This window comes from Tuber melanosporum (assembly GCF_000151645.1).
Source record: "Tuber melanosporum whole genome shotgun sequence assembly, scaffold_162, strain Mel28".
Lineage (NCBI taxonomy): Eukaryota > Fungi > Ascomycota > Pezizomycetes > Pezizales > Tuberaceae > Tuber > Tuber melanosporum.
Genome location: NW_003298822.1, coordinates 105,317 through 118,046, shown reverse-complemented (window position 1 = coordinate 118,046; position 12,730 = coordinate 105,317). Strand labels below are relative to the sequence as shown.

The following is a 12,730-nucleotide window of genomic DNA, read 5'->3' as shown; positions in this document are numbered from 1 at the left end:
CTACATCGACGACATCGCAATCACCACAGCCTCCCCCTCATATGAAGAAAATATCCTATCACTTAAACTGCTATTTAAAGGGGTATGTGACACAGCCACCCCCCTGCACTTATCCTTCTCGGTCCCCAAAACAGAATTTATTCAATGGACCACGGCCCAACAATGGATCCCACCACCCCATAACCCCATCACACCGCAAGGTCAGGAGTTTAAACCCTCCAAGCAGCTGCAACGACTTGGCTACTAGTTCACTCCCTCGTTAAGCACATCTATCCACTGCCAAAAATGCCTAGCCCTAGCACAGGGAGCCTTTAGGATCACTTGGCAGCTATCCCCCCCAGGAAAAGGAGTCCCTCCCTACCTCAACCACCGCCTAGCACAAGGCCTCATCCTACCCATTCTTAGCTATAGAATGAAAATACTTGTCCCAACAAAAAAGATGTCAGACAAACTCTCCATCTTCTGGAACAAAGTTCTCCGCTAGTCCACCAACCTGTTCTCCTCAACTCCCGTCACCACACTCTCCACTGAAGCCTGTCTTCTACCCCTCCACATCTGCCTAACTCACAAACGCCACCTCTCTGCCCTCAGAATTGCCTGCTCCTCCCCTATGACCAATCCCGTATTCGCAAGACTGGCTAAATGCTTCCCCTGCCACGACCCCTACAGTTCCCCCTCTACTTGTAGGCTCCTCATCCCTAAAGGTGGCTCCTACAGTGCTCGCTCGTGGCACCTCCCTGTAACCGGCAAACCAGGTGCCTCTACCCACCTTCCTTTGGACTCACTCCTCAATATAATAGCCTTCCTTAAATCATCTGAAGGTCACTTCCCTCCAATCACACAGCAGAAAGATCCTAGCACCTCCCCAACATACCTCCTCCTTTACAAGACCATTGATTTCCTTTCCATACACGAATGGTCTACTATCCCCACCCCAGACTCCTACCAAGCCTCCCACCACACAACCCCCTACCCATTCATGGGCCTTGACCACTTTACAGCAGGTCGTATACACCAAATTAGAACCGGAAAAAGCTACCTGGCTGCCCACCCCTCATGGCACTCCCCTATGACCACTCAACAATCTGCCCTTGGTGCGATTCTGCACCCAAAACTATGGAACATGCCCTAGTCGACTGAGAAGCTACCTCCTTGCTACGGTCACTCCACATGCCTGACGTCCTTTCTATCTCCCACGATGCTCTGGTCTGGTCCTCCACCCCTTTACTTTTACAACTGTCAAACTTCATCCATGCTGCGCGCATCAACTACCCCCCCTCCAACAAGAGGCCTCAAGGCTGGGAAAGCCCTCTCCTCCCGCCCTCACCCACACCCCTCTCACGACCCCCCTCACCATGCCTCACCTCGGCGACCCCCGCTCCCGCCCCTGAATGGCCCTCAGACAGTGATGATGCCTAGTACGGTGTCATTTCATTTCAAGAAATATTCATGTTGTTTCACAATTGCTTTATAAGTTTTTTTATGATTAAGATTGGCAGATTGTGTTTAAATTTTCTTTATATTGGTTAGTCACTGGTAGTAGTACATGTTCAGTAGTTTTTCTGAAAAATTTGGGAATCATAAGAGAAGTTGTGATGGAATGTTTTATTTTGTTGTTGTTTTGATTTGAGGATTTCTTTCGCCATAGTCTAGTTACTGTATGCGACATCTTGTCCTATTAAAATAAGAATTATGAGTTAAAAAAAAAAAATAAAAAAAAAACCAGCGGAGGTCCTAATCCGGGGAAATTCGGTGTGTGGTGCGGGAAAAAAAACAGAAACCAAGCTGAACTATTATTATCCGTAATATCCGTAATTGGTAAAAAGGATTCCTTTGGTGGATTAGTAATGAATCCCCTTTTCCAAGCCTTTAATGCCTTTTTTTATCTCCCTTTTTCCTTCCTAATGGGCTCGAAATCAACGTCTAGAATCTTACTGACAAATATGTGCAACATCTTTGGCCTTCAATTCCAACCTATCTACGACGACGACTTCCTGTGCAACTTTAGGTGAAAACGGAAGAAGAAAAAACCACCCACCAAATCCATCATTCGAACAATTCCGGAGGAAATTGTATTACACCTAATCAAGAAGATACTATTCCCAATTTAGAAATCTCGTATCAAGTTGGTCTCATAGGCAGGTTTTGGTTCCCTGGGAGCATACCCGTGTATCCAGTCTTCCCGGACCGATCCTTCTTCAATTGCCTCCCTTCGGCCTCCCCCACGAGGACAAAATCCCACAAAATGTCCCAGTCGCTGACGCTGATGCCATACCTAGCCGCAATCTCCGGGTCCTGCACTTTTTGCGGGGTGACTAGGAGGGAAGACTTTACGCCGAGTACTGCGTCGGAGGTTTCGTAAGGGTCGCCGCGGAGGTAGAGTGCGCTTTCCCACAGTTAGTTGATTACTTGGTTGGCCAGAGAGCAGAGGAGGAGGAAATGGGACGGGGGGAGGTGCGTTATAAGCTGATCAAACCCCTCTTTCTCAATCTTGAAATGTAAGTGCGCGGGGCGGAAAGGATGTCTTCCAAGCACCCCCAGGAGCTCTCCCACCGGGCCATCGTGCGGTATCGGATACGAAACCGGCTTCACGCACTTGAACCAGAACTCCCCATCCTCATTGCTCTTCAATACACCCCTACAATCCGGGCCAGCCGCGTCCTCGTACTGGGTGTCGTACCGCCCCGTCTCGTCAGCCTCCCACACGTCGATGGTGGCATCCGGGATTGGGTTCCCGGATGTGTCTTTTAGTGTGCATCGAACGAGGCAAGGCTCGCCTCTGTTCTGGCTCGCGATGGAAGCCCCGTTCTCGGTGAAGTGTGCGTTGTCGGTGTAGAATGGGCCAAGGACGCTGCTTTCGGTTGCGTTGGCGGACTTGGGGTTGTTGATTGAATCAACAAGGGTTGAGAGGCCGAGAACGTCTGACAATAGGATGAACTCCTATAATACTTCACCGTTATTCACTTGAAATTGGAAGGGGGTGGGGAGGGGAAAGTGCCTGGCGGGTATCAGAAGAAATCTGACCAACGTCTTTCAAGAAAATCAGTGCCTTCATCCACTCCTGTGTTGTTAACTGCGTTTCCCTGGCAAAATCGTGCAAGTGCGTCACCAGCCGCTCCATAAGATATTGCAGACGCTCATCTTTACACTGGGAGCCCATGGCAACGGTGCTTGCCGTGATATTCTCTTCCGTCGAATCCATCCTTGCGGGAATCCTGATGCCTAATCACAGATCGGGAGGTGAGGCCGAATGTTGTCGGTGTTTACAAACACCTTGGAAAGTGTGTCGGAAACAGTAAAATTCGTTGCCAAGTGGCTGAGTGAGTTGTCCACCGTTTTAATTGAGCTCTCATTGGAGGAAGTAAAAACCCTGCAGGTGGCCGAGTGACTTGACCACAATGGCGAAGTCACTCATCCACCTGACATCAGGAGAGGGTCTATTTATACAGTGAGATAGCAACATACTATCATATAATAATAATAATTATCATAATAGAAAAAGAGCTGTAAATCACACATAGTACTATACTCGTACAGCACGGGAGACAAGAGAAGACCGAATGAGACCAGTATCAGATATTCCATCAGTTAGTCATAATTATCATACGTAGCAAAAAGTATGTGTGATATCATACGATTTCTACAAAAACTAGGTCGAACCGGGTGATATTATATGAACCAGAACAGTACTGGTACTATTTGAAGGGGCAAAAGTATGAAGGCTAAAGTCACAGGGAATAAACAAGGGCGAGGGTTTTATGGCAATTATTGATTAATCGATGCAGTATTGAAGTGCCTTTTAGGGATACTCATGCGTGAAACTCAGGATGAGCAATATGAACTGTTGTGGATATAAAAATGAATAAATAATACTCGCAATATCATCAGGGGCTCGTGGGGGATGGTTTCATGTCTCTCACTCTATCTGGTGTATGCAAGCCTTTATACTGCCAATATTGGTCTCCAGGAGCTTTTCGGAGTCAGGTTTTCCCTTCTTTTCCTTTTCTTTTCCTGTCTTTGGTAAAATTTGAGGTTCTTGACTTCATCACCTCCTTTACCAACTCGTCACTGCTCAGCCGCTCACTTAGCCCGCCGCCATTTGTTTCGAAGGAAGTAAATTTACTCCTTCTTTTTCTTTTCTTAATTTCCTTTTCCCTTTTATACCTTTTTCCTTTTTCCATGACACCGGAATTTTTCCCGGAAAAATAGGACCAAAATGTCGGAGTACCGGCTCAGGTTACTAGTACTAGTGCGACACTGGTATAGTCTAATATGTACTGCATACTTGAGTACGAGTAAAGTACGGTACTATGAGTGCCGTACAATCTCTTACCGGCAATACAATCTCCAATAGGGCACGACAAATACTTGTACGGGCGGGCGACGAACAAGGATCAGTGACAGGTAATTTTTCGTTACCCTGCTTTAACCGATCCATCTTTTCGTTTTCCCGACACCCCTGTTCGTCGCCCGTGGGTACAGTACTCGTACAGGTATAATATTCGCGGTGCCGCCATTGAAGACTGTACCAGTACCAGCACACCGGTTCGGTGGTATCCTTGCGGTTAGCTATTAAATATTAGTTACCCTGGAAGCAAAGGGGAAGTGGTGACGCTGCTAACACCGGGGGGATCAGCGCGGGGAAATCGAGTACCATACCACGGCACAATGTCCATACCATTCAAGGGTCCAGATTTTATGCTAACCTTAGGCAGCATAGAGCCAATATCAGATCACCATGAAGTCAAGATTATACAGAACTTACAAACAATCACGCATACCGGGAAATTGCCGATGTGTGCAGTCGGAGCATTGTGGTTAACGTGTGTCAGTGCGGGGCTTTGCCGCGAGGCACTCCCGATGCTGTAGTTTTTCATTCTGGAGTATTCTTTTTTGGAGGTATAAAACATAATAAAAATGAAATAGAGAGGAAACAGCAAGATGATGTGGATTCTGTCACGGTATTATGGCCGCGGTGTGGTTATGGACGTGGGGTGGGATTGGGATTGGGTGGTCTTGAGATGGCGGGGGAGGAATGCGATTGATTGATTGTGGAGGGCTTGGAACGCTGGTATGATACTGTACGGTACGCGTAGTTGTGGGTACGAGCATTGGACAGTGGTGAACTGCGGTAGACCGCTTGTGGGGTACTGTACAATCACTTTGGAGTGTAAACTTACAGCAACAAAGCTATGCGCGATCTACCGTGCCAATAAGTTATCCATGGTATCATACTGCAGGTAATAGGCAAGAGATGCGAGAGTGTTTGTCTCACGGGCGTGCAGCGTGCTTCTGGATGCATACGTACTGTACGAGTACTCGTATCGTACAGTACTTTACATACCCGGGTATTCTGCATCTCTCGGGACCACCCGAGACGGGAAAATATCAACTTGCTCTCGTAGCCTCGCCCTTACCTATCATCACTCCTTCCCTCCACCCCCCCCCTATCTCACACCTTCCTCCCACGGGCAATACGATACGATGGGGCAGTCCGCGTTGCCATCATATCATCCCCCGTATTATAGAATAGAACGAGCAAAGCTCCACTCTCCGCATCCTCCACAAGTCCCCTCCGACCCCACTTGCCGATCTTTAATACCGATACCACTCCTTTTCTTTCTTTTTCTTTACATGGCCTCACCATCCCACCTCCCTGCTCCAGGTGGGCAGCGCCGGTTTGGGAAATTTACCACGACTACTCAGCTCCCGGAGTGTGCAGCGGCCATCCCTCAAAGAAAGAGAGAAATGAGGTCTGTTCCGGGGGTTGGCTCAAGGAAATACAGTGTTAGGCTTTTGAGTGCACGGATGGGTTGGAAGCGCTACGCGAGGGAGGTCGCCGTTATGGTGGGGCAGTATACGGTACTATGCTATCGAGCTCCGGGATCGGACAAGTGTGAAGGCGTACGTATCTGAATATATGAATAATACTACGCTTTACCACTATATATGCCCACTGCGAGCCCACCCCCCACCGTTGGGAGTTCATACACCCCAAGATGCCAAAACCACGACTTAACGTATTGATTGTCGGCGCGGGGTTGGGCGGTTTATCGGCTGCTATTGCGATTAGGCTTGCTGGGCACGAGGTACTCGTGCTAGAGCAGGCTTCTACTCTTTCTGAAGTATGCCTTCCTTCCCTACTATGATTTGAGTAGTGAGGTGTGCTGACGGCGGGTAGGTCGGAGCAGGCATACAAATACCCCCAAATTCGGCCCGCTTCCTAATATCATGGGGTCTCCGCGAGGCAATGGATCGAGTGTCGGTCCTCCCGGAGACAATACGGCTACGCAGTTACCGGGATGGAAGCATACTCAATGAGCAACCATTAGTCCCGCTCACAGAGGAGGTCTACGGAGGGCCTTATTGGCACTGTCATAGGGCTGATTTTCACAAAGTATTGGTGGAGAAGTGTTATGCTATTGGTGTTAGGAGTGGGTTCTTGTCCTTCACCGTCCCAATTGACTAGGGGTAGGGGCTAACTATAGAAGTCCGAATTAATTCGATGGTGACGGAGATCGACTTTGAAGCCCCTAGTGTGACGCTCTCTACCGGGCGCACGATAGGGGCAGATCTGATCGTTGGCTCCGACGGACTAAAATCGAAGTGCCGCGAGCAGTTTTTGGGGCGTTCGGATCCTCCGCACTTGACTGGCGATCTCGCATACCGGCTACTCGTAAAGGCCGAAGAAATGCGCAAGCATAAAGACCTAGAAGAGTTCGTTAGCAAACCCGCAATCAACACTTGGATGGGTGGGATATGCCCTCTTTCCCTGGAACTAGTGACACGAGGCTGACCTAGACACCCACAGGCCCACAAGCCCATGCAGTCTGCTATCTCCTAAAGGGCGGGGGTTACTACAACATGGTCCTAATATGCCCAGACAACATGCCCGGGGGCGTTAACGTTATGCCCGCCGACCCCGCTGAGGTCCTCCAGCTCTTCAAATCCTGGGACCCGAGATTGAAAAAGATGATCAGCTTAGTTTCCAGCGTCAGCAAATGGCGTCTGCAAAACAGCACAGAAATGGCCTCGTGGACGCATCCATCCGGGAAATTCACGTTACTTGGGGATGCCTGCCATGCCACACTTCCATACCTGGCTCAGGGCGCTGCGATAGCCGTGGAGGATGGGGGCGTGTTGGGGGGATTGCTCGGGAAGTTGGAGGATAGGTCACAGTTGCCGGGCTTGCTCCGAGTTTATGAGGGCCTGAGGAAGAATAGGACTACGAAGATTGTGGTGGGGAGCACGAATATGAGGGATATTCTCCACATGGAGGATGGGGAGGAGCAAAGGAGGAGGGATGCCGTACTGCTGGCAGACGATATCAAGCCCGGATTTCCAAACAAGTGGAGGGATCCGGTGTTTCGGAACTTCTTGTTTAGCTATGATGGAGCAAGGGAGGTGGAGATTGCATGGGAGAGGTTTAGGGAAAGGAGTGGGAGTGGCGCCGTGGGGACGTTCAGGGCGATGTTATAGTTAGAATGTTTGCACTGAATAGACCTACATGAAAGGTAATTGGGCATACAGTGTCGTGAACGGTGGTACTGTACAGTACAGGAAGGAGTAACATCCCACCAAGAAGTCGAGCTCAAAGATCAAGCACCTCCTCATCCCACCCTGCCATAACCAGAGCCTCATCGTCCAGTAACTCATCAAGCGCCGGCTCTGCGGTACCATTGGTGCTGCCCGCGCGCTCCCTCCCGATGCCCATAAAGACATTCCTAACCAGCGCCTCCAGCTGCCCGTCCTCCCTCTCCCCCTCACTCCCTTCCCCAGGCCTCCCCCCGTCGGGCGAACCCCCTCCACCACCCGCATCCCTGGCCCTCAACATAAAGCCCGCATCCTCAAGCGCCCCCCTAGCCTCAACACTCTCCTGGAGCACGTGGACAATCTGAACAAGACTCGGATCCACGAGATCCACGCCCTCATCATCAAACACGGCCTCGACCACATTCGCGTATCCGGGAACCTTAGCCCTAGCCAACCAGAGCACAAACCCCGCATCGACCAGCATCTCCCTGCCGACAAAGTAGAGCCCCATCAATCTCGCGAGTATGTAGAGCGCCTCCTTCTCGCTAAACGGGTCGCCGGTGGGGTTCTCGTCTGTGGGCAGGGTGCTGTTGAGGCAGCTGACGAGGGCGCTGAAGGTAAGCTTCTGACAGAGCTTCTGCAGCGTTGTGCTGTAGGTGCAGCAGCGCAGCGCACGGAGAGAGCGTAGGCGCTGCGAGGGCGTGGAGGAACGGACTTGCGAGAGGAGGTGGACAATGTTTTCGTCGGTTGTCGCACGGTCGGTTATGATTTTCAGGGCGCTGGTGGCTCCTGGTTAGTGGGTTGGGATTGTGTGTGGGATGGAGGGGGAGTACGCGTTCCGAATATCGACGTTAATCCCACGGGCTAGGGTTTCCAAGGTTTCTAGCTTGATTGCTGTGTCATGATTAGTTTTCTCTCTCTCCACCTCTCTTTCTTTCCCAACTTCACTTTGTACCAAGGGCTAGAGGGAGAGGAGGAAAATAAATAAATAATACTTACCATCCTCGGTCGTCTGATCAACTCCCGCATCCGGCGGTACCACCTTCGGTTTCGAAACACATCTTGAACGGAACTTGTTGAGTTGGGAGTGAGTAGTGTAAATGGCGTATATTGCCAGTAGGCCTTTGATTTTTTTTTTTTTGAAAAAACTGTGGTCAGCCGGTTGATAAAGGGGCAAAGGGGAAAAATGGGGGGAAGTATCATACCAGCTGAGAGATAGAGATATTTATCTGATGGGGTGATTTGGGGCAAGATTGGCATTGTGGTGGTGGTAGTGGTGGTGGTGGGGATGGTATGTGGATATTGTGGCGGCGTTACCGTAATTTGTCCGTACGAGTATTATAGACTATGGTGGAGGGGTGCGGGAAACCTAACCTTTAGCGGCCGTTTCTTTAGTTCATCTGTTAGGTTGAGTTCCTATGGTTTCACTTTGGTCTTGGATGCGAGCGGCACAACGAGGGGGGGTTGAAAACGATGGGGCTCTGCGATGCAAACAACCCTTTCTCAGATCACGATGCGAGTGTGAGGCTGTGATTGGACTCCGTAGGTAGGTTCACTATGCGTGAGGTTAAACCTACTCGAGTACGAGTATGGACGCCCATGTTACCATTATGCAGATTGGTACTCGTATCGTGGATGCTCGAGTACGGTAGGGTGTATCGGGATGATACACTGCAATGCACCGGTAGCCACCGTCCTGTGCTGCACAAGTAATTCACGAGTACGCAGCTGGGACTCCCGCCCCGTCATATTGAGTGGCGGTTTCTCGCGGCCATTATGGTGGGAAATGCACGTCTGTGTCAATTGCACTTTTGCACAATGGTAATAGCTGTGAATATGATACTACGGTAGCTGCCAGTACCTTGTACTCGAGTACTCGAGTAATCGATTCTGTTGGACCCCACTGCCGATACTGCCGTGATTGTGCCGTGGTAGGACTAAGTTGTCTCCCTGTCCTTCTTATCTTATCTCTTATCTTACTATATATATAGCCTTGCTGCACCAGCAGGATGAAGTGTTGCTTCTTTGACACCGTATTTACTTCTTGGTCCCGGGAGAAATGGTCATACCCATCGGACATCTACTCGGGGACTGTATCTGTACGAGTAGCCTGGCAGCAGGATTAAGCTAAGCTGGAAAACCTTAATTGAACCTAGCCTGACCACTATTGCCGTGGTGATGCTCGTATCGTGTTTCAAGAGTGTGTTAAAATTCATCTAGACTAGAGCTCTTTTCCTCGCCCGATCCTCCAAAAGGAGTACTTGTATGGTAGAACACGGGAGGCTTGGAACGGGGGGGTACTTTCTTTCTAGGAAAAAACTAAAGAAAAGGGAGAGACAACAGATACCCCGGCATCACTCTGATCCCTGTCCTCTACCCACACCTCCCCCATGCCAAGCATCGGGGATCCCTTCAACCACGAGATGAGGGGCCGATCAAAAGCCGAAATATGATAAAACCCCCCTCAATTCCCCTAAGTTCAATCGCACGCGAGCTTCCCAACTGCACTCCCGGCCCTGACTGCCTCTAAGTGTTAGGCTTCCATCCTCGCACCGCTATCAAGGGCTGCACCTGCCCCTAAGTGTTAGACTCGATACCGGTAACTCGATAAGACCGAGCGGCGGGGAACGCTCCATACGGTTTACGTAAAGGATGGGGATGGGAAAGGAGGAAGGAGATAAAGTAAAACAAGAATTCGAGGAGGGGGGAAAACATCAGGGCCGTTGATAGCCTTTTGTATGTGAGTGCGTGTGTGTGTGGGCAAAATGGGTTGGCCAGTTGGCGATGATTTTCATGCTCCATGTGACCCGCACGCCCGGGTTCTGCGCAAACTGGAGCGGAAGAATAGAGCTGGAAAGGTGGAAGGGAAGGCTTGTCGCGCGGGAGGTTGTGTCATACTAAGTATCGTATGTATGATATATCCTGGTAGTTGGTTCCTGGTGGTGGCTGTGGTAGTGGTCTGGGCTTCGGACAACACGGGGGGAAAACATGATTTAAGGAACCAAGCTCCTCTCCATTTCTTCCTTTCGCCATTTCTCCCTACTCTCTCTCTCTCTCTCTCTCTCCCCTCTCCCCTCCTCCTATCTTCCCTTCAGCCTCATAGCTTGCGCCAACTTGTCCACTTCTGTGCTTATGTTCCATAAGTTACCCTTCAATTAGTGATCGCGTAAGTTAAGCTACCTTCCTTCCTTATATCCTACACTTTCCCTTGAGCCTCCCTTCAATTCTTCCTAATCTTCCCGGTCCTCCCACAAACTTTCCTTTCCTTACCTTCCTGCCCTTCTTCCAATCTTTGCACTCACCCCGCGGCCATCTTTCTCATCCTTCGACTTTCAAAGAGCATCTCTCATTCGAACCGTCAAAATGACTGCTCCTTCAACTATTGCTACCAAGTTCCTTCCCGCAAAGGACCAGCTTGGATTAGTTGCTGTTGGATTCTCGGGTGGCCAGGTATGTTTGAAATATATCCCCCCTTGTGTCCTTCTGCTTTCCCGATACCCCCCCCCCGGGAGCTTCATGTTTGTGTTTGTTTGTCAGTGTGGTGCTTTTGAGCCTCATTAGCTTTTTGAGTAGTGCAAATCCGGTGTTGATGCCGCTCCTTCCGCTTTGATTGAGTCTGGGCTCTTGGCCGATATTCAAGAGACCTTGGAATACACTCTTTATCACGATGGGGTTGTCCATGGTTATGCGAAACACCTTCCCGTACCGGGAACCGACCTTCCGCTACGCACTGCTGGAGCAAAGGCTCCCATGATCAATCCCATTGCTGTTTCCAGTGTTACGCATGCTCTCTGCGACCAAGTTTACGAGCATGCTTCCAAAGGACGCCTTGTTCTCACCTTGGGAGGTGATCACTCTATTGCTATTGGTTCTGTTGCCGGCACTGCAAAGGCAATCCGTGAACGTCACAATGGCTCTGAGATGGCCCTTGTCTGGGTTGACGCCCATGCAGATATCAACACCCCTGAATCTTCTGGTTCTGGCAATATTCATGGCATGCCTGTTTCCTTTTTGACTGGGATTGCCAGACCACCCAAGGAAAACCCTGATGTCTTTGGTTGGATTAAGGATGAGCATAGAGTCAACCCTTCCAAGATTGTTTACATTGGCCTTCGTGACGTCGATATTCCTGAGAAGAAGATACTTAAAGATCATGGCATCCGCGCTTTCAGCATGCACGATATTGACAAACACGGTATTGGCAAGGTTATGGACATGGCTCTTGACCATATCAATTGTGGCCCCGGACAAGAGGGTATGCCAATTCACTTGAGTTTCGACGTTGACGCCTTGGACCCATATGTGTAGGTTTCCGTTTCTCTACTTACGCCTTTCTCTTACCAATTGAGATAGCGCCCCGAGCACTGGTACTCCCGTACGTGGTGGACTCACCCTGAGAGAAGGAGACTTTATATGCGAGGTTATCCATGAGACTGGATATCTCGTGGCTATGGATCTCGTATGACTCCTTTCGTTATTTATTGGCCTCTACTAACATTGGCCAGGTCGAGGTCAACCCCGCCCTCTCCGGGGATGGCCCAGAGAGCATTAGTGCTAGAGAAACCATTAGAGCTGGTTGTAGTCTCGTTCGCTGCGCCTTGGGAGAGTGCCTCTTGTAGGGAGTTTTTTTCCTTCCCAATCCTAATCTCTACTCTAATATCCTGCTTTTTTTCGGAGTTTGACAAAAAATAGGGGTTAGATATCATTATCGTGTTGCGGACGTTCACAACCTACGGCATTTTCGGCGATAAGAATTAATGCTTTTTCAACTTATGTTCGCAAGTCGTGATTATATGATGTGATGTGGCATGATGTGATGCGCCTAAACTACCTTAGATGTAACCGTGAATGCGGAGCCTGATGTGTTTGTGAGCACATGTGGGTACACCTCACGGTTTAGGTTCATTGCCCGTCACTCGTAATAGTCTACTTGAAGCAATGTCAAAGGTGCGAGTAGTAGGTGGAACCTCGAATGAATAGACTAACCTATGCTGTTGGAGTTGCCTATTCTGATAAGGCTTTGTACATTTTCCAATTATATGATAGCGGTACTCGAGTACTCGTACTGTGCAAGTACGAGTGGGTATCGTAGCCCGTCATTTGCCCTATTTTTCGCCGCTTTCCTAGGTAGGGAGTTTTCGACTGCGTAGCACATGGTGTAAAGAGTCTATTCTTCCCGACCCGTCATGGTTCCCTA

General features: G+C 49.7%; 4 protein-coding genes; 2 read left to right on the top strand and 2 right to left on the bottom strand.

Moving 5' to 3' along the window:
- Positions 1 to 1,942: 1,942 nt before the first annotated feature.
- GSTUM_00003195001 (uncharacterized protein) lies at positions 1,943 to 3,202 on the bottom strand (the record flags this gene model as incomplete). XM_002836842.2 has 5 exons in its annotated part: positions 1,943 to 2,096; positions 2,166 to 2,386; positions 2,447 to 2,921; positions 2,965 to 2,998; positions 3,029 to 3,202. The coding sequence occupies 5 exons, from the start codon at positions 3,200 to 3,202 to the stop codon at positions 2,086 to 2,088; spliced, it is 915 nt and encodes a 304-aa protein (XP_002836888.1). The 3' UTR covers positions 1,943 to 2,085.
- A 2,251-nt stretch (positions 3,203 to 5,453) lies between these two features.
- Positions 5,454 to 7,518, top strand: GSTUM_00003194001 (uncharacterized protein). XM_002836841.2 has 4 exons: positions 5,454 to 6,125; positions 6,182 to 6,427; positions 6,476 to 6,752; positions 6,812 to 7,518. The coding sequence occupies exons 1-4, from the start codon at positions 6,000 to 6,002 to the stop codon at positions 7,477 to 7,479; spliced, it is 1,317 nt and encodes a 438-aa protein (XP_002836887.1). The 5' UTR covers positions 5,454 to 5,999; the 3' UTR covers positions 7,480 to 7,518.
- A 73-nt stretch (positions 7,519 to 7,591) lies between these two features.
- On the bottom strand, positions 7,592 to 9,046 carry GSTUM_00003193001 (uncharacterized protein; the record flags this gene model as incomplete). XM_002836840.2 has 4 exons in its annotated part: positions 8,739 to 9,046; positions 8,533 to 8,655; positions 8,367 to 8,427; positions 7,592 to 8,312 (listed from the first exon to the last, which is right to left on the bottom strand). Exons 1-4 carry the CDS (start codon positions 8,791 to 8,793, stop codon positions 7,592 to 7,594), a joined length of 960 nt encoding a protein of 319 aa, XP_002836886.1. The 5' UTR covers positions 8,794 to 9,046.
- A 994-nt stretch (positions 9,047 to 10,040) lies between these two features.
- GSTUM_00003192001 (uncharacterized protein) lies at positions 10,041 to 12,306 on the top strand. XM_002836839.2 has 6 exons: positions 10,041 to 10,699; positions 10,872 to 10,983; positions 11,107 to 11,837; positions 11,887 to 11,992; positions 12,039 to 12,148; positions 12,226 to 12,306. Exons 2-6 carry the CDS (start codon positions 10,897 to 10,899, stop codon positions 12,230 to 12,232), a joined length of 1,041 nt encoding a protein of 346 aa, XP_002836885.1. The 5' UTR covers positions 10,041 to 10,699; positions 10,872 to 10,896; the 3' UTR covers positions 12,233 to 12,306.
- Positions 12,307 to 12,730: the final 424 nt, after the last annotated feature.

Coding starts and splice junctions, on each gene's coding strand:
- GSTUM_00003194001 (XM_002836841.2), top strand. CDS start 6,000: ATGCCAAAACCACGACTTAACGTATTGATTGTCGGCGCGGGGTTGGGC. Junction 6,428..6,475: donor AGAAGTGTTATGCTATTGGT/GTTAGGAGTGGG, acceptor GACTAGGGGTAG/GGGCTAACTATAGAAGTCCG. Junction 6,753..6,811: donor CGCAATCAACACTTGGATGG/GTGGGATATGCC, acceptor AGACACCCACAG/GCCCACAAGCCCATGCAGTC.
- GSTUM_00003192001 (XM_002836839.2), top strand. CDS start 10,897: ATGACTGCTCCTTCAACTATTGCTACCAAGTTCCTTCCCGCAAAGGAC. Junction 11,838..11,886: donor GACGCCTTGGACCCATATGT/GTAGGTTTCCGT, acceptor CAATTGAGATAG/CGCCCCGAGCACTGGTACTC. Junction 11,993..12,038: donor ATCTCGTGGCTATGGATCTC/GTATGACTCCTT, acceptor AACATTGGCCAG/GTCGAGGTCAACCCCGCCCT.